Raw genomic sequence first — 23,260 nt, forward strand, 5'->3', positions numbered from 1 at the left:
ATCTAGATGCCTACGGAATTTGGGAATTAAAAAAATTAAGCTTGTTTGACTCATGTGCCGACTATCACGGTCTTAATACTGCGAGTGTACTCTAAATTTTTGTTTCCATTTTTAAGTTTTTTGCGCAAAGGTTAAATCGACTATCAACATTATCATATAAAGGCATTTCATAAGCTGATCTGATCATCTTTGCCATCGTTTTAATCATTTTGTTCTCATCGGCGAAGCTGAAGCGGGCTAGACGCGTGGCTTATGCATGCTGCTGACCTTGTATTGATTCACCAGATCCCACAATGCATTATCCATGTCCTTACCTATGTTTATAAATAAATAAAAATATCTAAAATGTCGCACCGAAGTGCTTTGGCTGATGCGATACCCACTTATCGATGTATCGCATCTGCAAAAGACCATCGAGCAGCAGGTACATGCAAATCGCAAACGCTCATCGCTATATGAGAAAAAAAGCAACAGCAGAGGTGTTTGGATTGGAATTGCGTTTTTGTGTAAAATTGCGTTTAGCAATTAATTGTTGCTATAATAAGCTAATGGCGAACAGTATGGAGTCACGTGTCGTGGACCTGGACTTGGCCTGTCTGATCTGCCTGAACGAGGAGCCCGGCCACAGCTCCATTTATAGCCATGACTTGGAGCCTCCGCACACCCTGATTGCGGACAAGATCCGGTGTTGCACCACCCTGCAACTGGAGAGTTTACAAATACAGCGATGGCCGGACAAAATCTGTGAGCAGTGCCACAGTGAACTGGGCGTCGCCTATCGCTTCTATGAGAAGTGCGTGCTGATCGAGAAGCTATTCCTGACTGCGACAAGCAGCGCGCTTCTCGTCGACGTCGACGAATTGGCCAAGAACCAGCAGCTGAAACTGGATTTAGAACAGCACCACGTCAAGCTGCCATCCAGCTTGAAAATCAAACGCATCGAAGTGGATGCAGACATTCCTCTGGCAAGTCGAACGGTGGTGGGTTCAGTGTCAGCAGCGTCCAGGGCAAGTACTACACCAACCACAGTGTCTGGGTCAACATTGACCACAGCAGCGACAGGTGCAGGTGGAGCTGCAGCTGCCACAACAGCTGCTGAAAATCTTCCTGTCACTAAGGTTGAGTACTTTGAGGAAGACGAGGACGAGGACACAGACTCACTTGGCCTGATGCCGGATGCCTCCGATTCACTGGTCATGTCGCTGGACACCCTCATAGAGACGGTGCCCATAAAGGAACAGCCAGCCGAGGAAATGTCGTCTGATGAGGAAGACAAGAAGATGGTAGTCCCCCAACCCTGGGACGACGACCCCCCGACCCCAGAGCATGCCTATGAGATCGAAACGCCACTAGCTAAGGAGAGTGAGGGGGAGCCACAGGAGGAGTTGCCACCACCGCCTCCGCCCCCACCGATGCGGACGGCGAATGCACGCGCCCTCAACACGATCCAACGATGCAATATAAGCAAACGGACTTACAAACGCGTCACACCCATCTTTAAGAGGGAGATCGACGACGACGGCTACGTGCTTTTCGATAGCCAACAGATAGCCATTCCGGAGACGCGTCGTCACGCAGAGCGTGCGCGCAAGATCTGCCATGTGTGCGGGAACACCTACAAGTATCAGCATGCCCTCAATGCGCACATGCGTCGCCATAACAACGAGCGTCCCTATCCGTGCGAGGTCTGCCAGAAGGCTTTCATATCGAACGTGGAGCTGCGCCGACATATGCGTGTCCATACCGGGCAAAAGCCCTATGGGTGTCGCTACTGCGACCGCCGATTCTCCGACTTTGGCAGCAGCAAAAAGCACGAGCGTATCCACACAGGCGAGCGTCCGTATGTGTGCGAGGTGTGCCACAAGGGCTTCGCCTACGCCCACGTGCTGTCCGTGCACCGGCGCACCCACACCGGCAAGAAGCAGTTCCAGTGCACGCAGTGCGACAAGGGATTCACCAAGAAGAGCTACCTGGCCGCCCACATGGATCAGCACAACGGCGTCACTGCGGCCGCCCCAGCGGTCAAGCGGCCCGCGGCCACACGCAAGGTGCAAAAGAGACATGCCGTCCCGGAGACATTGTCCATCGGCCATTTGATGCTTGGGGAGCCGGCTCCCAAGGTGCTGGAGGAATGCATTGTCACCCATGATTTCATGTTCAACGAGGAGGACGAGTGCGACGCCGACGATCACGATATGGAGGCGGCGGAGGAAGAGGACCTGGAGCTGGACGATCCAGATCAAGACCCAGAGCACGATGACTTCGACGATGTCTATCACCAGGGTGTGCGCTCCGTCCCCTACGCGCTCGTCGGGAATCTTCTGGACTCTGAGGAGTTCGCTGACGATTCCAAATATCTTATTGACTAGTATTAGTATACGGCCTCGGCCCCGCCCCGCCCACTCTCGCCCACCCTGCTACCACCCGCACACGCACCCGCACCCGCACCCTAGTCGTTTTGTGGTAGAGAATGCGAATGAGATGGAGATTGCTCTATCAGCTGTATAAACACACACTTTTATGGCTGAAGCGAAGCAAAAAGAGAAGCTGGCCCTGAATATGTGCTACAAGAAGAATAACATGTGCCGTGCCACGGCATCCAATTCGGTGGCCGCGTCAGCATTAGCATCGCAGAAGAACAACTGTGCAAATCCACAAGAGTTCCGTTGGACATGTGTGTTGGACACAGACAGTAATCTCTATCTATTGTAGTTTTATTACATTCTCACATTCACATTTAACATTCAGCGTAGATTTGCTATAACTATAAGAGAAGAACCTGAACGGGTGCAGGGGCAGGGGCAGGGGCCAGGGGTCTCCGTGCCGGAGAAGGGTTAATTGTTCTAAAAATATTATCGTGCTCATCGTAGCCGCTATCCACTGTACCGCTATACCACTGTACCGCTGTACCGTGCTGAGATGGCACAAAACTGAAGTTTTTGGCCACGTTCTTGAACCGGTTTGACTGTGTGTTTCTGCGGCTGCGGCTACGGCAGCGGCTCTGCTGTGTGGCCTGTGGCGGGGTCAACGCCACAAATTATGGAACGATACATTATTAAGTTATTTGTTAGGCTAATGCAAAATCTAACTTCTCTTCGCCCTAGACATTGAAAATGTTCGTAAAAAAATATATATATGTATATGTATGTATGTAAAAACGAGTGTTGGTTGCTTGGGGGGAAGGGGGGAAATTCTGGGGGTCGGTCGGGTTACAGATGGAACAATAAAACTTGAACATCGGTGTGGCGTGTGTGTGGGGGATCTGGGCTATGCTGGCTAATCCTCGAAGGTGATGCGTCCGGGGCCATGGTTCTTCATGTAGCGCCTGTAGGCCTTGTAGCGTGGATTCTCCGCCAGCTTCTTCTTCATCTCCTCGTCCTGTTCGGCCTTCCACGCCTCGAAGTTGTCGCGCTTCCACAGCTCCAAATGCAGATACTCCTCGATCTGTTTGTCGTCCTGCGCATTGAACTGATGCTGCCCCATCTTCAGGTAGCGCCGCACCAGATACAGCTTCTGATCGCGTCCGTACGGCTGCTTGAGGATCGTGTAGCGCCAAAACCACTGGCCATGCCACACGATGAACGAGAGAATCGTGTAGGGGCAGATGAGCAGCTGCACCCAGAGGACGTCCCACAGCGTGGGCTTTGCGTAGCCGCCCTGCACGTCCATCTTCTCCTCGATGACCTTGCGTATGATGCGCTCCAGCTCCTCCTTCTGGTCGGTCTTGGACATGCGGTTCTTGCCCTTTTTCTGGATGCGTTCCTGGATCTCGTCGCGGGCAATGTCCAGCGCCTGGTTGCGGTACTTGGGCACCGTGGCAAAGTACTTGATGGCCGAGTCGTAGCGCTGCCAGCCGGAATAGTACTGTATCACTGAAATAATTGTCAGCACCACCACGATCACAATGCGCACATCCACCTTAGGCGCCACGCGGCGGCGGTAGTAGCGATAGTAATGCGCATAGTACGCATCCGGGTTGTCCAGCATATAGTCGTAGTCATTGCGCGACTCCTCGTCGCGCAGGATCTCGTATGCAGTGGCTATTAGCTTGAACTGCTCCTCCGCGAGGGCCTTGGCCTCGACGCCGCGATGCAGATCCGGATGATACTTGCGCGCCAGCAAGCGGTAGGCCTTGCCAATCTCCGACTTGGACGACTCACGTGTCACGCCGAGCACATCGTAGCAGTCCTCCTTGCCGCAGTACAGACCCTCGAGCAGGCCCAGACACAGCGTTGGCAGCGCCACCAGGGCCAACAGACAGGCAGCTTGGATACGCATCTTGGCAGGTTATGCCGCTGCTGTGAGGTGCGGTGGGTGTGGGTTGCAGCGGTGGCAGCAAATACACGGCAACAGCTGTTTGCGGCTGTGGTGAGTGTAGAGCGGAGCGGCAACGTCTCGTCGCCGACTGGGGAGCAACTAGTGAGCCCGCTCGTTTTGGTGGGCACGTTGGCGCTGGCCGTTGTTTGTGCCGCTTGCAGGTTAGAACTTTCCCTCCTACGGCTTTAAGCCCGCTCAAGTTGAGACCAAAACGAAAACGTATAAATTTTGCTAGGGATGGGTATCGATATAGTGTGCTATTTAAGCTCAATTGAGCTAGTTCAGGATTAGGTTCCCGTTCTTTAAAAGAGTATGCCTTAACTAAATTATTTCTTTACCTCTGCCGCATAATTGACTAATGTAAAAGCAGACAATTTTTTTGTCGACAAGCAAACACACATCTGAAACTTCAAATGAGGTGAGTGAATTTTCTGTTCAATTCAACTAGTTCACCGATAAGTTAGTCAATTACTAACGCTCAGTTTGAGGGACTTCGACTAAAATGCTGGAATTCTGTGTAGCATTATAGAATTAAAATCTGGTAATGAAAACCAGAATAATAATAGCCTATTTAATAATCACACAATAAGTTTCTGCAGACTGCGAACAGAGCGTCGTATGAATGAAAGTCCAAGAAGAAACCGCCAAAAAGCAGTGTATGGTTCGGCCCGTCTTGCGTGCTAAGCGTAGACTATACTACCGAAAAGGATAACACGAAGAAACTCAAGATGTCCAAACACAGTTTTATTAGAATTCATGCCCTTATAGAGTTCCCAAAGACTAAAGAAAATTTTGCCGATTTTTCATTTTGATTTTTGTACCTTGCTGCTGGCAACATTGATAGCATGCAAAGTAAATATCGATACTATCGGTAGCCCAGCACCTCAATTGTGTGCAGCTTTCTAGACTTTGTAGATTTATTAATTGGATAAAATGATGTGGGCAGGGCTAGTATCTAGGTCTTGAATCCAGTCATATTCCACGGAATAAAAAAATCATGGAATATATAACTTGAATTCGTCAGTATATTTACGGTATATTTTTAAAATGAGACGGTATATTTTGGTATATTTCTGAGGGTCTGACGGTATATTTTAACGATAAGTCCGCGGCCGCACTGGTCACACTGGTCTGCAGCAAAACAAAAGAGAAAGAACAAAAATTCTGTAAAATTTAAATTATTTAATCTGTAAATAAAGTTGGAAGTTGCAACAGTGGGCTAATTGTTTTGGCCACAGGACGAATACCACGTGTCACAGCAGCATAAACATCGGAATAGCGGAGCAGCTGAACCCAATGCGCATGCAGGGTGCGGGCCAGTGGAGAGCTGTCGCAGTGCAGCAGCAAGCGGAGGAAGCCGAACAGGCGGCGTCACAGTGGGCCCTCCCACTCTGGTAGCGGGGCTGGGCTGGCTATGCTGCTGGGATGCGGTCACTAGCATACGATGTGGCCAGCCGCACTTACACGCCTGCTGAGAAGACGCATCATCTACATAATTCTTGTGCTGCTGCTGCTTATGTGCATTATCTGGGGCAACCTTTTGGATCGAGTAAGTAGCACGAGAACAGTCTGGACAGTGGAAAACTAATCTCGTAAAGTTCCGTAGCAGGGCGCCTTTAGTGGTCTGCACTATGACGACTTTGAGGTGCAGCGCACGCGCCCGCTCCTCTGGACGCAGCAGCTTTTGGCGCCAGAACAGCACATCAATCGTACTCGGGACACGGAACTGCGGTGCCGCAACTCGGTGCAGGGCCGCCAGCTGCTCACCGACGAGCGCGGCTTTGTGTGCCTGCGAGAGCAGGCCCTCCCCAGCGGCTGCTGCAACCTGGAGATGCCCGGAATCGGCTACTACAGCTGTCGCACCTGCAACGCCACCACCAACTGCTGCCGCCTGTACGAGTACTGCGTGTCCTGTTGCCTGCATCCCGACAAGCAGCCACTCCTCGAACTGGTGCTGCAGTCAGCCTACACACCCAAATACATCTATGCCAGTGTGGCAGATCACTTCGAGCTGTGTCTCGTCAAGTGCCGCACCAACTCGCACTCTGTGGAGCACGAGAACAAGTACCGCGACGGTAAAGCCAAGCACTGCTACGGCATCACCGAGGCTCACGAGTCGCAGCGTGACGTGGCCCCCCCGGCTGTCCACAGCTAGCTAACACAACGATTATAGCACGTCCGAAGGTGCTCTTTCTTTCTCCTGCCCCTAAGCTAAGTCAGACATAGCTTCACGTTGAGATTTCTTGTACTCCGCATCCGCCCCAAAGGACTTTGACGGAGTGGACACAGATAAATGAGCTTTACCTCCAACTAGAAATATAACTAGAACTAGACAACAGGCTTGCAGTATTGGTAATGGACCTGGGACTGCAACAAAGCACAACTACCTGTCCGGACCTGACTGTGGGATCTGGGGACCTGCCCTCTTCGCCCGCATATAGAACAAACAAAAAGCAACAAAATGTAATGCAATCATGGATAGCATTTACGTACGTACGAGTTATATTATAGCATAACTTTGTATGCTGCTTTCTTGTAACTTAGATCCTAGATTCGTAACTTAAGTAATTTATTCACGTGTAGTTCTGCTTTCTTTTTAGAAGAATGTGTGAGCCATTAAATGAGAACCATTCAAGTGCCTAAGAGAGCGGCTCCTGGTGTACCACCTGGCCCTCGATGCCGTAGAAGATGGTGTCGTCCTGTATGTAGCCCCAGGCCATGCGTTGCGATGTAAAGCTGATGCCCAGATCCCCGGCATGGCCCACAACGATGGCGCCGCCCGTGCCACCGATGCGTCTGGTCATCTCGCGACACTCCTGGTCTGCCGCCGCTTGGGCGGACATGCCCTTGTGCTCGATGGCGGCCAGGATGCGCTGGGCCAGATTGTATCGCATGATTGTCTCGCCATGGCCGGTGGTGGAAACGCCGCCCCTGGCGTTGTCCGCATAGGTGCCGCTGCCCAGGATGGGCGTGTCGCCAATGCGACCGGGCCACTTGCCTGTGATGCCGCCGGTTGAGGTGCCGACAACAATTTGGCCATCCTGGTCCATGGCCACAGCGCCCACCGTCTCTCCGCTGGGGTCGGTCTTCTGCTCAGCGGCCAGCTCTGTGCGGGCGAAGAAGGGATCCTTGCCCTGGGTTAGCTGCTCCTTGAATTGTTGCAGCGTGAAGCGGGCCCCCTCCGTGACCAAGGCGTTCGCTGGCAGCCGCTCGCTGCCCGTGGACAGGGCCAGCTCCTGGGCCGCCTCGCCGCCGATGAACGTGTGCCGCTGTTTCTCCATGAGACGACGCGCCACCGTGATCGGGTGCATCACGTCCCGCAGCAGAGTGACGCAGCCGGCGCGCAGATCCCGCCCTTCCATTAGACTGGCCTCCATCTCCACCTGCCCGTCGGTGTTCAAGCAGGAGCCGTAGCCGGCATTGAAGTTCTCGTCCAGCTCCATGCTGCGCACCGCCGTCTCGACGGCGTCCAGGGCGCTGCCCTTCGCACCACTGGCCGGCACCAGGCTGCCCCAAGCACAGCGCAGCGCCTCCTTGATGCCCTTGAACTTGCCAGCGATGCGCGAGTCCGGAATGTCCCCGGCTCCTCCGTGTATCAGCAGCACTGGGCGTGGCATTTTCTCAGCTCTTTGTTCTCGTCGGTGTTGCTGCTATCTCGAGCAATTGAAGAGTGAGGCTCCGCTTGCTGGGGTAGCACTGCGCTCTGTTTTTATGGCTGCTTCTTTGTTATTCTCTCACCAGAGGGACGCGACGACAGAGCGACTATCAGTTGCTCTCACTCTCGCCCTCACTATGCGGACGTGCACGAAGTGGTGGTTAGTCCGATCCATGGCCTAGGGTCCGCGTAAGGGCATACAGAAATCGACTCGTCGAGAACCTGTTTTTCTTTCCTTGTTGATCTGCTGCCTGCCTGCACTCCGATAAGGCGCATAATAATCATCTTTGGACTGTGTGCGTGCCGTGTGTGTGTGCGTGTTTTATGGCACATGTTGATATGGATATACTACTCGTTCTCCCACTTGTACTTGTACTCGTACTTTGTTGTGTGGATGGATGTGTGTCTGTATGAGGGACGGACAGGCCTAGTCTTACCCCCATTGGGCAGGTTTTCCTTTAGAAGAATAGCCTTCGTTCTCGTTCTCGTAAAATATGATGAGCACGTACTACACGGATGTGCGTACATATATATATCATGTAACAGCGTTTACAATATACATATGTACGTTACCCCTTATAATAAGTTAAGATATATACATATATAATGATTATATGCACTCCAAACACTCTATTTCTGATGAGCATGTTTATAATTAAAGCGATTGGTAGCTCCTCTTGCCGAAGATCAGCTTTGGCCGTGATCAAAGATGGATAAGGCTGTGGGAAAAGCCCGATTGGTAACTTGGGCCGGAGCATCACCTCAGGAAGGTAGTAACATTCTTTACTATATCAAACAGTACGAGGATGTGGACTAAAGTGCAACGATACTCCAAACGTGGACTGGGAATGCATGCTGCAAGGTCAGAACTAGTTCTCTCATAAGTGAGAACTAGGTCTCTACAATTAGGAACTAGTTCGCAGTACGGCTTTAATAAATCAACGACAGCAAATCTGAATCTGAATGTGATTGTGATTTTGTTTTAGTGTATGTTCAGTTGCCTGTTGCAGGTACATTGGGACGATTGTTGCAGACGATTTGTGCAAACGATTAGCGCAATCGACTCTTTCGTGTGTGAAGTGTGACTTGTTAGTGTACTTTTTGTGCTTTTGTGCTTTTGTGCTTTACTTTTGTGCTGTGTTTGCCGATTCTTGTTTCTGATACGCGTCGATACGATCCTCCAGGAAATCAATCTCCCGCCACATGTCTGAGGCCAAGCTCCAGTTTGGTGGCTTATCGGCGTTCACAATTTCCATCAGGTACTTCAAGCGCTTCACCTCCTTGTTATGGGCGCTCTCGTTGCGCGTTTCCTCCATCGGTACCGGGGGAATCTGCCGTGGCCTGAACGAAGCCACGGCCTTTGGCTGCCTGATCTTCAATTCCTTGCCGACCGGTGTTGCTTGGCAGGCCTTCTCGTTGGCCAAAGGCGGGGGAATAGCCCCTGCGACCAATGCGCGAGCAGTGATGGAACGTTCTTTGGGTACAAAAAGGAAGTTCTTCGGCTGGCTGGCCCGCTTCACGCCACGGCGTATCATGCTCAGCTGGTCCTTGCCGGTGATAATTTTGGGACGCGTTGGCACCCGACTCGGAGCCACGCAGATCTGAATCCCGGTCTGGGTGCCTACCGACAGCTTCCCATCGGACAACCGACCGGCCGCGACTGCAGCGGGCACCCTTGAAATGCGAATCTTTGGTGCCATCTTTTCTGTGGCAGATCTCTTAGGTCTCTAAACATCACGTCACTCCAATTGCAAGATTACTTACGTACTTACTTACAGAGATCGAATCAGAGGACGGCCTTGATCGGTTCGGGAACGGAACTTTGGCCAAGAAGAAAAATCCAGCAATAAGCAAAAATGTTTTGTTTTCGAAACTCGGGTCAATGCTCAATTCGATTTAAAGGCACGACTCAATAATCATAAACTAATGGTAATGTCAACGCCTGCCTTTGGCTTCGGTTTATAGAGAAATCAAATATTTAACTTGTAGGGCTACCTCGTAGGGTTGTCAACTGCGGCTTACGTCCGATTTAATTGCCAGATTTATGCAAGCGGCAGATCAGAGCAGCCTTCAACTTTTAATTGCAGTTCAAGTGGCGGGAATCGCCTGTTACCATATGAATGCCTTTGCTCACGGCTATGACACGGTAGTGGGTAGTGGGTAGTGGTTCCTGGGTGGGTCCAGAGTCCAGGGTCCCGGCTGCGCTTGTCTTGCCTTGTGTCTTGCTTAATCAGTTGATACGCAATCTCCGTCCTCCAACACAACCTCCCCCTCCACTCGGTTCCATTCCCATGCGCATCCACATGGCCAAGCACTTCTCTTTCGAGCCTTTGGCCATGCGTTGGTGGGGGGGCGGGGTTGGGGGGTCTTTGTGCATATTTAAGCAAGGAGCATCAGGAGCAGGCTGGAGGGTGGGGGGTGTGTTTTCGGCCAAGTCTCTTCTGTCAGTTGGCCTGCATTTGACGAATTTTCACGCGTCACGCATTTGCAGTGACCTCAAGGCTTCAGCAGCTGCCTGCCTGCCTGCTGTGCCACAATGTTCACACGAGACGAGTTCTCACGAACCATTCATGATTGTTAAAGCAAAGCTTGGTAAATGTTGAACAGCACACATTTTGGCCCATGTAAAACCCTTGATCGTGTGCAGGCTGAACGCATAAACGCCGCTGGGGCTAGACTTGTCTTGTTGCTGCTGCTGCTGCTGCTGCTGCTGGCCCCATTCTGATGGAGCCTGCTGTTTAATCAGCGAGTTGGAGAGGCAGAGGCAGAGGCAGAGGCAGAGGCAGGGCATGGTAACAGGACTGGGCGACGAATGAAGGCATCTTAGTTGGTTCTATCAATTCCATTGGCCTCCTCATTTGGTGGCCGGCGCGGGCATGCATGTACTTATGTCGACATGTGCATATACATATTTGCAAATGTCCGACTGCTCCTTCCATGCGACAGGCACAGCGCCTGCTGCAGCCCCTGCTACAGCCGTGGCTGGGTGGGGCTGGGTGTGTGTTCCGTATGCCAACGATTTCCATGCTCCACTTGCAATGCGCTAAACTTCCGTTGATGTTCCCGCTCCGTGTCCGTGTCAGTGCCCTCGTCCCTCGTCCCTCGTAGCCCCAGTCGTGGCCCCAGTCGTAGCCAATCTAAATCAAACTACAAACAGGCATGGAGTCACGCACGCTGGGCACTGGCGGCACTGAGGGACGGGACCTACTTGTGAGCAGGAACCCATGTGGTGCAACGACAAACAGCGCCAGGTACCGTTACCAGCCACAGCTGTAACCACAGGGCACACGTTTGTTTGGTTCACGGAACGGAACCCAAGACAATGGAAGGACGAGTAAAACACCGAAATTAACCACCAGAACTTGACCCATAAAGTGTCTGCATTTCTCATTTCTCATTTCTCATTTGTAGAATTTATTGATTAAGTGCTGGTTAACTTAAGTGTTGCTAAATACTGCTTTGTGCAGTCTGTAAATTTCAATGATGGACGTATTTACATATGTATGTACATATGTATGTACATATGTATGTCGTATGTGCTCGGCTTATGGCATAATTATTATTGTGTTCAGGTCTTCTTTTCGATGATCCTGTGGCCTGAGTACCTTTTAGTGCAGTTTGAATGGCATTTGGTTTGTGTTTTGGGGTTGGGATTGGGGCGGTCTCCGCAAAAGCCCTGTCATTAACAGGCTATTATTATTGTTGGATCAGGGTTATATGGGTGTATTTGTACTCGTATTTGGGTGTAATTCATTACCATGCAATTTTGTGGTGCCTGATGCTGTTCGGCAATGTTTTTGTCAAATCAATTCTGCATAAATATATTGCGTTGACATTTGGAAAGCTGTTTTATTTGGCTTTTCACTGGATGCGGATTCGAGTGACGGAATACCCTGAAAATAGTGGTGTGTATGCTTCTAGCTTCTAGCAGTGGAAAGCGGAAATAGTTGTATGTACAATACGATGAATGCAGTGCAGTTTCAAGCATGGGATAGGGAAATATCAGCAGGGAAAGCAGTTCAGTGCAGTTAGGAAGAACAGTTCTGGGGAGCTGGTGGATGATGAGTGGGGCAAGCAGTTCAAATCAACAAGTTACCCGTTTCACAGCGTTAAACTTTTTGCAAACCAGCGTTAAGCAGTCAGATGATTAATGCAAAAATGGTTGATATACACTGCTTAACCATTTTTGAAATTTAAATTTGAATTTGAATTCGTGGCTCTTTTGGGCACAACACAGGGTACTCCCCAGTTCGATTGCCGATTGTTGCACACTCCATTTAAATGTCGAGTGCGTGCATACCAAATGTTTGCATCCGTAATGAATTATATAGCCGCTGACCAGCCCCTGCCGTCGGGCGCCACAATGCCAATTTGTCAAAAAGCAAGGCCTAAACGGAACCAAAACCAGAACTACGGATATACATACATACGGGGCCATATGCATATGCATGTGCATGTGCATATGGAAATGTGGTAGAGGCATTGTTTTGGATTATTACGATTGAATATTCTGATATGTTTTGAGCGGCTTTATAGGACTTTATAGGTCGAGGCTAGCGCGATAGCTATTATCTACTACGTTACATACTTGATTTCTAAGAAATGAAATTCCTTTTTCCTGTGGAAAGAGGTGCATCTGTTTAACAGAGAGTGTGGAACCCCCGGAACCCCCGGAACCCCTCGAACCCCTGCTTTTGTTGGTTGTATTTTAAAGAATTCCATTCCCGTAACTGCTGAAACAATAATTCAATAAGCTACGCAATCGATAGTGTTTCCTGTATTTGATTTGCATTTCTGTTGTTGTTTGGTTTTCTTTGCAATACTCTTGCCAATCAGAGTATAGATCATTTCGGAAGTATCGGGATCGGATCAACACAGCTTTGGGCTGGCTGGGATACGTACAATCCGAGGCGAGGGCTCGAAGAGTAGTTGCTAAGGAAACACTCCATGAGGGCCTGAGAGCACGAGAGCAAAGGGTATTCGAAGCCTCGGCTATCCAGTGTGGAAATCCTTTCTTGTTTTATAATTACGAGTATTTTCGTGTTCGAATGTAATTTGCATTTTCAATTAGAGCTGTTCGGGGGTGCATACACACACACACACACACACACACACACACACACGCACACCTGAATGCGGAAAATGTGGGAAAATTTGATTTACAAATATTATTGTTGCTGGGGTTTTTCTTTCTTTTTTCAGCTGGATTTTCAGGGTATAGGACTCCGCAGATTACACTCCACACCCCACCCCCCTGTCCAGCCCCTCATTTGGGGCTGAATATGAAATCTTTATTGATGAATTTGATAGAGTGTTTCGGGGGCTTGTCGCTGGCAGTCGCAGAGTAGGAGAGGTAGGGAGAGGGCTGCTTTTGGGTCTATTGCCAAATTCGAATTCGAGAGTGGTTTTCAGTGTTCGGGTTCAATTAAATTGCATTTAGCGGACACGGCAGATGCCAGATGCCACAGCGATTCCAAGTCAATTACAATTGTCCTCTGCACTCTGACCTTCGCCCCCACCCACCATCCCCTTCCCCTTGGAACGCATCAATATGTCATTCGGGTGGCGCTCTTTAAGGCCAACTTTAAAACGAAATCAGGTTCGAGGCTCAGTCTTGAATCTGTCACAATTAATACCCCCCCCAAACGACGTACCCGGGACCCCACCCCCCGCGATGTTGTCTCATTTACACCGGAAATGGGGATGGGGGTGGATTTGCCTCTGAAGCGTGTAAAAGTTTGCAGCGCCCCTCTACAGCCCCCTCTCATTGTCAACATCATGTTGGGGCGAGGAGACAAGACAGACATAGAGAGAGAGAGAGAGAGAGAGAGAGAGAGAGAGAGAGAGAGAGAGAGGAAGGCAGAGGATGGCTGCCATTAAAGCCATGTTAATCGATTTTCTGTTGCCTTACACGCGCCGTGCCATGCTACGCCGCGGCTGAGCTGTTGCTGACACAGGCACATGCCGCACGGAGTCCGACCCCACTTGCCCCCACACCCAGAGCACGCTTTAAACGTCGCAAAGTAGAAAATAATCAGCATGGCCCCAAGTGTTTCAGGTGACGCCCCGAGCTCCCCTCGGATGGGTGTGGCCCAATAGGCCCCCATGCTAATCGGCGGGAGGTGGAGGGTGGAATGTATCTTCGGGTGGGGATAGTAAATGAGTGGAAGAGATTTCGTTTGTCAACTATAAAATTCGTTGGGCCCAAGGCTGATGATTTATTGCTGCCAATTTGGGGACAAAGTATCGGCCCAAACCCTCCCCCCCCCCCCCCCCCCCCCCCCCCCCCCAAAAAAGATGCGTTAACTATTACTTTTACTCCCAGGCACCTGAAAAATAATTTCAAGCCAAGTTCCCAAGTATTTCCCCAAGAAATCCTCGGCAGATACATGGCCATCACGGGGCCTGCGGGGTATGCTGGAAAATCTGTGCTGAATATCCAACTGGTGGCAATCCATTAAATGTTTCATGTTCATGAGTGAAACTATAAACCGCTGACAGGAACAATCTTTCAGTACGTTACTCCGTTCCCTTCCGCTTTCCCATTTCCCTCTTCCCTCCCCCTGCCCCCTGCCACCTGCCACCTGCCCCTTCGTGTGAGTCATTTCCCTGTGCCGGCCTCATTTCCATGACTCCGCACCAGAAGCGGTAGGGAAGTGTATTTCAGCAACTTTTCTGATCATATGTTTCGCCAAGTGTTTGATTTAATGTAGAGTCAACTTTAGAGCCCAACTAACTTCAGCTCGAGTCTGCCTGCCTCCCCAATGGATGTGTGTGCCTGGTGTCTGGTTCTTTCTACACGTACGCACATTTTGCAAACTGCACTAAATTAAGGTAACTCTCCATGTGGTGCACCCTCGCCATGCACCACCACAACTCTGGGTCTGGGTCTGGGTCTGGGACTGGGTCTGCCTCTGCCCTTGCCCCTGCCTCTCAGCATGCCTTCATGCCTCACGCCTTCCGGCCACGTTCTGGCTCTCTCTGTTTAAAGTGTTTGCAGCATTACTGCTGGGTGTTGGCTGCCGGTTGCCGGTTGCCCGGCTAAGCCAAAAAACTAACTTACACCTAACTAAATGACAAAGTTTTCCGAGTGAGGAGCGAGGAGTGAGATCCTCCCCCTACAACATGGCAGTGCTGGCAGAGCGGTAATATAAGGTAAACATTTCTTTCCATGCTCTATGCATATGCAAGGCGAGGCGAGGCGGGGCGAGGCGAGGCGAGGAGCAGCCTGGATGAGTTCCGTGCCCCAGTCCGAGTGTACAAGTGCTACCTGTGTGTGAGTGTGTGTGCAACAGCTACCACAGGAACGCCAAAAGGCACGCGCTACACACATGGAAGGGGGGGGGGGGGCATGCTGAAATGTTGAATGCTGTTTGGTGGGTGGCTTTCCATTCACGGTACTCCTACAGGACACGGGAATAAACATTCTGTATTGGCTTGGCAGATGCTAGACCTTTTCTAGCATGAGGTCCCTAAAATCACCATCAGGGACACAATTAAGCGGCGCGGATCAGCTCAGGGTTCTACGAGGGTGCCTCAGCGAGGTGTGCCCCTCTAGCGGGTATCAACCATGTCTCAACGATCCCCCAACAGTCCCCCTTTTACTTGTGTGCTTTTTGTTCCTTTTCTTTTCTATTCCCTTTTTTTTGTTATGCTTTTTGTCGGTGGCTACTACTTTTGCCACTACTTTAACCGCATAAACGAATGCCCGTAGCAGGTGCATTTGCAGGGGGCAGGGGGCAGGGGGCAGGTGGCAGGGGGATAGGAGGCCGTACAGGTGTGTGTGTGTGTGTGAGTGTGTGTGAGTGTGTGGACGTGCCAGTTACCGTGTTACCACTGTACGAGTAGCCCTCTGCCCTCACTCTCCGTTTTTGGCACGGCGTTGGTGTCAGGCAACAGAGGATGGCCATGTTTTGGTTTTTTGTTATGTGCGCCACACACACGACACGACACACCACACACACACACACACACACACACACACACACAGAAATGTATTAACCCCTTGGTGCAACAGCCATTTTTACACATTTACAAGTTGCCACTTTATGTTGCATAATATGACCAGATGGCACCTGACTTTCTTTTTTTCGTATCTCTTCTCGCCCTTTGAATGGTTGAGTCGGGGGTCGGGGGTCGAGTAATTCAATAATTACGCTCTTGACATCATATTCGTGTGACACTTTTTGTATTTTTATGCATGCACGTGTGTATCTGTGTGTGCCTTTGCTGCTGTATGTGTTTGTGTGTGTGTGTGTGTGTGTGTGTGTGTGTGTGTATGGGATGTGGTAACGAGCGGCTTGAGAGTTGTGGCTGGAAAAGTCACACGCCGCTTAACAATAAACCCAACCCACTGCCTTTTGTCCCTCTCCCACATTGCAAATACATCTAAAGGCAAACACACACATACATATACAAGTCACACACAGATACAGGCAAGTGACATTGCGGTTGATACCAAAGAGAAAGCGGCTCCATGTAGAAAGAATGATAGAAATGGAGGGTAACAAAAGGAAAAGGCATAACCTTCGGAAGATACTCTCGAAGATCCATCCAGAAAGGCAGATTCAAAATTAATGGACTTGGATCACGAATAATATATGTGGGCATTTCTCCAATTTCTCCAATTAAAAGTCAATGAAAACGTTTTTCCATATAAGTCTGTAACGATATTATTTTCTACATTTATTGAAAGTTTACTTATTAAACCAATTGACATATAATTTGATAAATTTTGAACTGAAATCATATTAAAATAAGTAAATTTGCCTCTTTATAGTATTGCTTATTTCCTATCGGAAAGATGATTCTTCCACAAAGTCTGTCTGATTTATTGAACTATTAAACTGGGAAAAATGCAAAAAAACTGTCGAAATTTCGAAATGTACTTGTAACAGGGTGATATCACTGAAGTGTGGATACGAAATTGGGTTACTCTAGCTCTTATAGCCTCTAAGATCTAGGCGCTCATCGGGACGGACAGACAGACATGGCTGTATCGACTCGGCTATCGATGCTGATCAAGAATATATGCTCTTTATGAGGTCGGAAAAGGTTCCTTCTGGGTGTCATACACCAGAATGAAGTATATCTTCACCTTAAGGGTTCGATAACTCCTAACTGGCTTTGATGGCTGAAGGGTTCTTTATTTAACGTTACAAGCTAAAATATTATTTGAAAATCACTGAAAGGTGCTGTATATAGTGTGGAAGCTAGGCTCCTGGCTTATGCTCCTGGTCCTCCTTAAAGGTCGCTTCATGACTAGCCGGCAAAGGCTCCTGTTTGTCGTTTTCTTGCTCTTTTTCTCCGTCTGCATGTTTGAGAGCCGTGGGCTCTATGCAGTGGTTCAGCGTGTAAGAGCGAACTTGTTTTAGGTCCTGATCGGTCAGAAAGGAATTCACACCGCGGTACGAGACGCACTCGCGCCAGACGACCGAGACGGTGAGCCATATAAAGATGATGTCAAGAAGAGCCAGGACTATGACGACTATGGAGCTTCCGTTGGAGGAATCCCACCATAGCATGTTGGCGAACGAGACAATCGGCAGCAGGAAGCCCCAAAGCATAGCGGGCCCCACGACACCCGAGGCGCTTCGCAAGGCCGCACTTGCCATCGAGATGATCGAGAGTGCGGTAATGTTGACGCAGGATATCCCGAAGATGGCATTGTAGGAGCTGACCGCGGTGTAGTCGGCCAAGACAATCTTCAAGTAGGGACAAAAGGCGTCGATGGCGATCGCAGCTGCCAGCACGAGGAAGACTATGCCCACCTTTGGGCCCATCACACGGCCCAGGATGGCGAGGAAAATGGACCAGCAGAGCAGCGACAGCAGCAGGCAGCTAGACAGCAGCAGCGCAGTGTTCTCCCAAAGGTAGGCGCAGGCGAGCAGAGCGATGGTCAGCAGCACCAGCCCCAAGTCGATAATCGCCGCTTGGTGGCGGAACAGGCGCATCTGACAAACCACCTTTTCCACCAGCTCGAGGACCTGCTCCTCTCTCTGGCTCTCCTCGGACAGAGACAGGCTGGAGGATGTCGGTATGACCTCCTCTAGACTGACCTCCCCGTGAGCAATGGCAGCGTAGCTGTTGGCCAACAGTTTCTCAAGATTCTCCTCCTGCAGCTTGAGCACCGTCTCGGCCTTCAGCAGTTTGGCTTTCCAGTAATCGCTAGTCCTCTTGTGACCTCTCTGGGTAGAGCGTGCGATCGGACGCACAGTCTGGGGCTCCAACTTGTTCATGTCTTTAAGGCGTAAACAAATGATAGATGTATTCGAAATAATTTGAAGTCCTAGGATTCTGTGAACAGTGGCTCCTTGGGTCGAATAACTGCTACGATGTGTATGACAAATGTGTTGAAATTTCATTTCAAAAACAATTCAATCCAAGCGATGCCTTGAAGCAAGTGCCATCGATGCGATGTGGATACTTGATGACCGCAGGGTCTTCCCGGGCGCCAGGAGGGTGCTCGTTCTGGGCCCCAAGCAGAGGCAGGCAATCCCCCAAAGTGCCATAAACTGCGCTAACTGGCAATCGATGACTGGAGAACATAAATTACAATAGCATCGGGCGTCTAGCGTTCGGCGTACGGCGTACGGCGTACGGCTGTACGGGTGTCCAGCTGTCCGGCGGTCGGCTGGCGCCATATGTGGCTCGCTAGAGACCCCCAAAAGTGTGACCGGGTTCACCGTAACACACCGTAAAGGACACGACCACACTCGATTCAACTTGCAAATTGCATTTATGCATTATTCAGAGCAGTTAGCGTGCCAGTGGATGGAGGAGCAGCAGCCAAAAGCACAATTTGCAACTTTTGCCAACGATATCAACTATGTATTTAAAACAGAAATTAGACACGGCACCAACAGAAGCAGGAGGCGGAGCAGCAGCAGGAGCAGCAGCAGGAGCAACAGCCAGTGTGCAGGAGCAGGAGCAGAATCAGAATCAGGAGCGGAGTGAAGCGGCGGCAGTAAGAGCCAAACAATGCTGACAATGCGCGCCCAAAGGGCGGCGAAAAAAATCACAAAACTTTTACAATTTCAAGCGGGGTAAAAAACGTGCAACGCGTCAAAGGGAACACGCGAGCTGGCTGCTGCTCCTGCTGTGTGTCTGCATGGGGGCTGGGGCGAGGGCGTAGGTGTGCCCTGGCCATGCCCACGGAATATACGCACACCACATAGACACTCGTGAGAGCGGAGCGGGGGGGGGGTCAGAGGACAGGGGACAGCAGGCGAATTGCTTAAAGCGCGACAAACAACATCCGCCACCATTGTCGCCACTCGTATGTGCTCGACTCGCGCCAGGGTTGAGCAATTCCACGTGGAACCAGTTCGGTATGAACAAATAGTAAATAGCCGTGAACTTGTTCAGACGCCGTTAAAGATACAGATACAGATACAGATACATATAGTCCTGTGCCTTTTCCAGATCACTTTAAGCTAAGCCATAGAAACAGGAAATGAACCTATGGCATTTTACTCTCGAATACAACCATGAGAGCCATGAGACAGATATCTGGAGTGCCCAAGAAGATCCATACTGCTATCTTTTATCACTTTTTCTTTCTTTCTTTGGGTCTTCATCGATTCTCGGAACCTCTTGGAGTTGCCCAACACTGGCCGGCCGAGAGCTACGCTACCGAAAGGAAAAGGAGTCAGGGAGAAAGGGGGACAGATGAGTGTTTGTTACCTCTGTCCGTTGTGCGTCGTCGTTCTGTTCGTTTTGCAAAAGTTTTGTTTTTCGGAACAAAACTACAAACACAAGCAAACAGGCGCTTTCACACACACACATAGGGGGAGCAGTAGAAGGAAGCAGGACATGCATTGCTGTTGTTTGCTTAGAACAAGTGTGCGTGTGTGTGTGTTTGCAGGAGTATCTGTGTGCGAGAGTATCTGTGTGTGCTTGCAGCAACTTCTAGCCCCCAAAATGAATGAATAAAGTTAGTCAGACAAATTGCATTTCCCGAAAATATTATCCCAAACAAGTAATTGAAAATTTGTTGGTCGTATTTATGCTTCTACCCGTGGATGGTGGTTGCTGCAGCACAGTGAATGCGAATGCGAACGCGAGTGTGAATGTGAATGCGAATGCGAGTGGCTGCCATGTTTGATGCCGAAGACCGTAGATCGCAAGTTCGAATTGGGTACAGGCCAATGAAGCAGCACAAATGTGGATTGGATGAGTAGTGGCTCCCCCAGAGAAGTGCCAATTGCTACTGCAGATGGGTATATTTGCGGTTCGGATTTTGTATAGCACTTTCAGAACTAAAAGACAGATCTCATGACCAGCCGTTGCAAGTCCCAAACGGTGATCGAAGCTAGTGATAGAATGAAGGAATGTATGTGTCTGTACATATGGATATATGATATTTTATAAGACAGGTATACTTTTAGACGGAAAGTGGCTTGGATTCCAGGTACTTATCCGGAGGTAAAGGGGTCCTCTAAAAAGGACTCTCCCACAAGGCAGCATGATGAAAGGGAGCTCAAGTACTTCCTTCCTCAAGAAAATGCAAAGACGGAGACTGGCACTTGCGGTCATGTACATTAATACCCGCATACATATGTAATACTCTGTTATATATATGTACATATAAACTCATATACAAGCTCGTATATAAACGCAGTGACATAAACAACTATTGTTGGCTGCCCAAACTGCCGATCAAGCATGTCCCCAAAACACAGGCAGAACCCAAACGCACTCGTACTGAGGCTAAGGGTCTCTTCCAATAAGCCTCTTAATGCTGATCATGCATTTCCTTAGACCCAGGCAGAGACCACTCGCATTAATACTAATGCAGCGGTACTCTCTTCGTAAGATGCATGGGAGAACTCTCGCTCTCCGATAAACATAAGAACAATTGTACCCTGGGCTGAGATTCAAAAAGATTCCAATAAACACTCTTGAATAAGAACTCAAATCCGCTGATCCGTCTCAGGAAAAGCAGAATACCTTGGCAAAAAGTCTCAAAATTGGGAAGATGGGGATCCCACATTGTCCACAATGGACCAGGACAAGGATCAAGAACGGGACCAGGAGGAGGATGGTTCTGGAGTTTAGCTTTCTTATTCAGACTCTACAATTTATTTTGCATCGAAAGTGTATCGCTATAATGCATTTACCTTTTCGAAACGTTCGCTGCGGGGAGTTCTATTTATTTATTTTTGTTCTTTTGGAAATAATCATTTTATTCATACTCGTACAAAAAAATTTCTTTTACATACATTTTTCGCTTAAAAACTAAGAACAATCTGACAGAATTTCGCTTAAAAACTATTGGAAAGGGGGAAGAAGCGGAAGAAGGGGAAATGAATGAGCTCAGGAGCTCATTTGTGGATCATCATGACTGGCATGTGTGTGGTGTGTGAGTGTGTGAGAAATTACTGTGGAGAGCACAGGGCAAACCGATACAAAAAAAAAACAAAGAGGAAAGCTATAGGGAGTGAGGGGAAGGGGAGAGAGAAAGAAGAGCTTGGATTGGGTTTGGGTTGGGGTGGGGGGTAGCACCTTCTAGGCAGTTCTAGGCAGTGCTGTCCTCTTCGGGCTCATCGCCGCTGGCACCCGAGAAGATGTAGTTGTCGCGACCCTGGATGCCGGTGCCGCCGGCATCGCCCAGCCAGGGATAAACATTGGGGCACTCGCGACAGGTCTCCATGTAGCGGGTGTCCGTCAGATTCTGTTCGGGTATCTTGAAGGGCAGGGCGCACGTCTGCCAGATGTTGCAGGGCTTGGGGGCCACGGCAATGCTCTTGTCACACTTCCACGACTCGATCTGGTTCACGTCGCGCAGCTCCTTGGGATCGGTCATGTACTGCAGCATCTGGGTAACCGTCAGGATGTAGACGTCGGGTCTGTGGGGTAAACAAAGCAAAACGGAATGAAGCTGGTGCCACATACGTGAATGTCTCTTATATTGCCACGAGTACCTTCAAGGATCAGAAAAGGCTCATAATGCTACTTCGGAGATACTTAAGAGAATGACAGGGCACACAGGTGTCCGCCAAAAAGAAAGGCCACCGAACCGTGCAGCCGGTTACTGGGAATGGATGATGCTGCAACCGCTGCAAAGTGGACACTGGCCAATGATGATGATGCTGTTGATGAGGAACAGTGGCTGCAAAGAGGCTCTGGCAGTGGCAGTGGCAGTGGCAGTGGCTAGTTGATGCAAAGGAAAACCTTGCGGCATTCTTTTGCCCCTCTAATGGGAGTGGTGTGGTACGCACTTTCAGGCATTTCATTCAAACGCTACAACACCTCTATCCTCCTTTCGCCTGCCCAGCCACGAGAGCCTGCAACAGCTTCAGCACCAGCACCAGCACCAGCACCAGCCTCCGAACACAAACGCAATGTTGAAAGTCATTCACACTAATTAAAAACTTCGCACAATTGTGCGAGAAATAGTTTTGCAGCTGCTGCTGCTGTTCCATGCCCCCCCATCACTTTTCGTGAGAGCTCCTCGTCATTCCCCATTTAAGGGGAGTCCTCGTCCTCCCACAGAGCTGGCTGGGTCAGATCTTTTTCGTTCTTAACTTCTCTCTGCCGTAAACTAATGCATGAGGTGCGAATCGGGAGGGGGGGGGCGAGTGCAGATATTTACGAGCACGGTTAGGAGTGTGTGTTGCCATTTTGGGGAAAATGAAGTTAACATTTCTTGGGTTTCGAAATGGAAACAGTAAAAAGTTGAGTTTTGTTACCCATACAAAGGGCATTTTAATCTGTCTGATTTCTTTGGCTTCCACTTTACTCGCCGAGTACCCTCTCGTACATAATGCGAAGACCAGCGGCTCCAGAAAGATACTAGTCCTTTTTCAGGGATGGGTCTGGAATGCAATCATACCGAAACTGGATCATAGCCAACCGAACCTCCTTTACACTTATCGTATACCATCGAACCACCCTCAACCGATCCCATACCCAACTGTATCATGCCCAACCAAACTTTAGCCCTAATCTCTTCCCATCGTACGCCATTCTAGTAAGTATACCTTTATCTCAGGCAATTCAGCATATTAAATGTTTCCATCAGGAAGCACACACAAACAGATACTCCCTGCTCCTACTCCTGCTCCCTATGTAGGTCCTTGGAGTGACGTCGATGACGCGGGGCGCTGACAAAGTGCGATTCTATCAGCATAACTTCATTAAGCAAGTTTTTGGTGTACGCTGTATGCCACTTTCGCTTGCTTTTCCCTCTTCCTTGGTTCCTCTGTCTCTTTGTTTCCCCTCCTCTCTCTCTCTCTGGCTGTCTCTGTCGGCTCTGACTTATGTTGTTTTTGTGCGTTTTAACAT

General features: G+C 49.7%; 6 protein-coding genes across 7 annotated transcripts in view; 2 read left to right on the top strand and 4 right to left on the bottom strand.

Moving 5' to 3' along the window:
• The first annotated feature begins 481 nt into the window (after nt 1–481).
• LOC6597814 (neurotrophin receptor-interacting factor homolog) lies at nt 482–2,631 on the top strand. Its single transcript, XM_026991246.1, has one exon. It carries the CDS (start codon nt 549–551, stop codon nt 2,367–2,369), a length of 1,821 nt encoding a protein of 606 aa, XP_026847047.1. The 5' UTR covers nt 482–548; the 3' UTR covers nt 2,370–2,631.
• Nucleotides 2,632–2,696: 65 nt separating this feature from the next.
• Nucleotides 2,697–4,534, bottom strand: LOC6597813 (dnaJ homolog subfamily C member 25 homolog). The gene has a single exon (XM_002022909.2). It carries the CDS (start codon nt 4,276–4,278, stop codon nt 3,277–3,279), a length of 1,002 nt encoding a protein of 333 aa, XP_002022945.1. The 5' UTR covers nt 4,279–4,534; the 3' UTR covers nt 2,697–3,276.
• A 963-nt stretch (nt 4,535–5,497) lies between these two features.
• Nucleotides 5,498–6,960, top strand: LOC6597812 (UPF0454 protein C12orf49 homolog). Of its 2 annotated transcripts, none has more exons than XM_026991131.1 (2): nt 5,498–5,866; nt 5,924–6,960. In XM_026991131.1, the coding sequence occupies exons 1-2, from the start codon at nt 5,762–5,764 to the stop codon at nt 6,470–6,472; spliced, it is 654 nt and encodes a 217-aa protein (XP_026846932.1). In that variant the 5' UTR covers nt 5,498–5,761; the 3' UTR covers nt 6,473–6,960. The 2 variants fall into 2 exon arrangements, with proteins under 2 accessions (XP_026846932.1, XP_002022944.1); XM_002022908.2 differs by having other exon boundaries at nt 5,927–6,960.
• Nucleotides 6,797–8,511, bottom strand: LOC6597811 (probable isoaspartyl peptidase/L-asparaginase GA20639). The gene has a single exon (XM_002022907.2). It carries the CDS (start codon nt 7,932–7,934, stop codon nt 6,957–6,959), a length of 978 nt encoding a protein of 325 aa, XP_002022943.1. The 5' UTR covers nt 7,935–8,511; the 3' UTR covers nt 6,797–6,956.
• Nucleotides 8,512–9,064: 553 nt separating this feature from the next.
• On the bottom strand, nt 9,065–9,801 carry LOC6597810. Its single transcript, XM_002022906.2, has 2 exons — nt 9,741–9,801; nt 9,065–9,677 (listed from the first exon to the last, which is right to left on the bottom strand). Exon 2 carries the CDS (start codon nt 9,670–9,672, stop codon nt 9,097–9,099), a length of 576 nt encoding a protein of 191 aa, XP_002022942.1. The 5' UTR covers nt 9,673–9,677; nt 9,741–9,801; the 3' UTR covers nt 9,065–9,096.
• Nucleotides 9,802–21,173: 11,372 nt separating this feature from the next.
• The window catches only part of LOC6597808, a 43,255-nt gene continuing 41,168 nt past the window's right edge, over nt 21,174–23,260 (bottom strand). The window contains exon 8 of the mRNA XM_026991247.1: nt 21,174–21,822. Coding sequence (XP_026847048.1) covers nt 21,492–21,822 — 331 coding nt within the window. The 3' untranslated portion in view covers nt 21,174–21,491. The remainder of the gene's footprint in view (nt 21,823–23,260) is intronic.

Source organism: Drosophila persimilis, unplaced genomic scaffold, assembly GCF_003286085.1.
Source record: "Drosophila persimilis strain 14011-0111.01,24,50 unplaced genomic scaffold, DperRS2 tig00000653-arrow-arrow-pilon, whole genome shotgun sequence".
In the NCBI taxonomy this organism is placed as follows: domain Eukaryota; kingdom Metazoa; phylum Arthropoda; class Insecta; order Diptera; family Drosophilidae; genus Drosophila; species Drosophila persimilis.

Bases quoted from the DNA above. Each gene is read 5' to 3' on its own strand.
- LOC6597814 (XM_026991246.1), top strand. From the start codon at position 549: ATGGCGAACAGTATGGAGTCACGTGTCGTGGACCTGGACTTGGCCTGT.
- LOC6597813 (XM_002022909.2), bottom strand. From the start codon at position 4,278: ATGCGTATCCAAGCTGCCTGTCTGTTGGCCCTGGTGGCGCTGCCAACG.
- LOC6597812 (XM_026991131.1), top strand. From the start codon at position 5,762: ATGTGGCCAGCCGCACTTACACGCCTGCTGAGAAGACGCATCATCTAC. The intron at 5,867-5,923 runs GTAAGTAGCACG...AAAGTTCCGTAG, and splicing joins GGGGCAACCTTTTGGATCGA to CAGGGCGCCTTTAGTGGTCT.
- LOC6597811 (XM_002022907.2), bottom strand. From the start codon at position 7,934: ATGCCACGCCCAGTGCTGCTGATACACGGAGGAGCCGGGGACATTCCG.
- LOC6597810 (XM_002022906.2), bottom strand. From the start codon at position 9,672: ATGGCACCAAAGATTCGCATTTCAAGGGTGCCCGCTGCAGTCGCGGCC.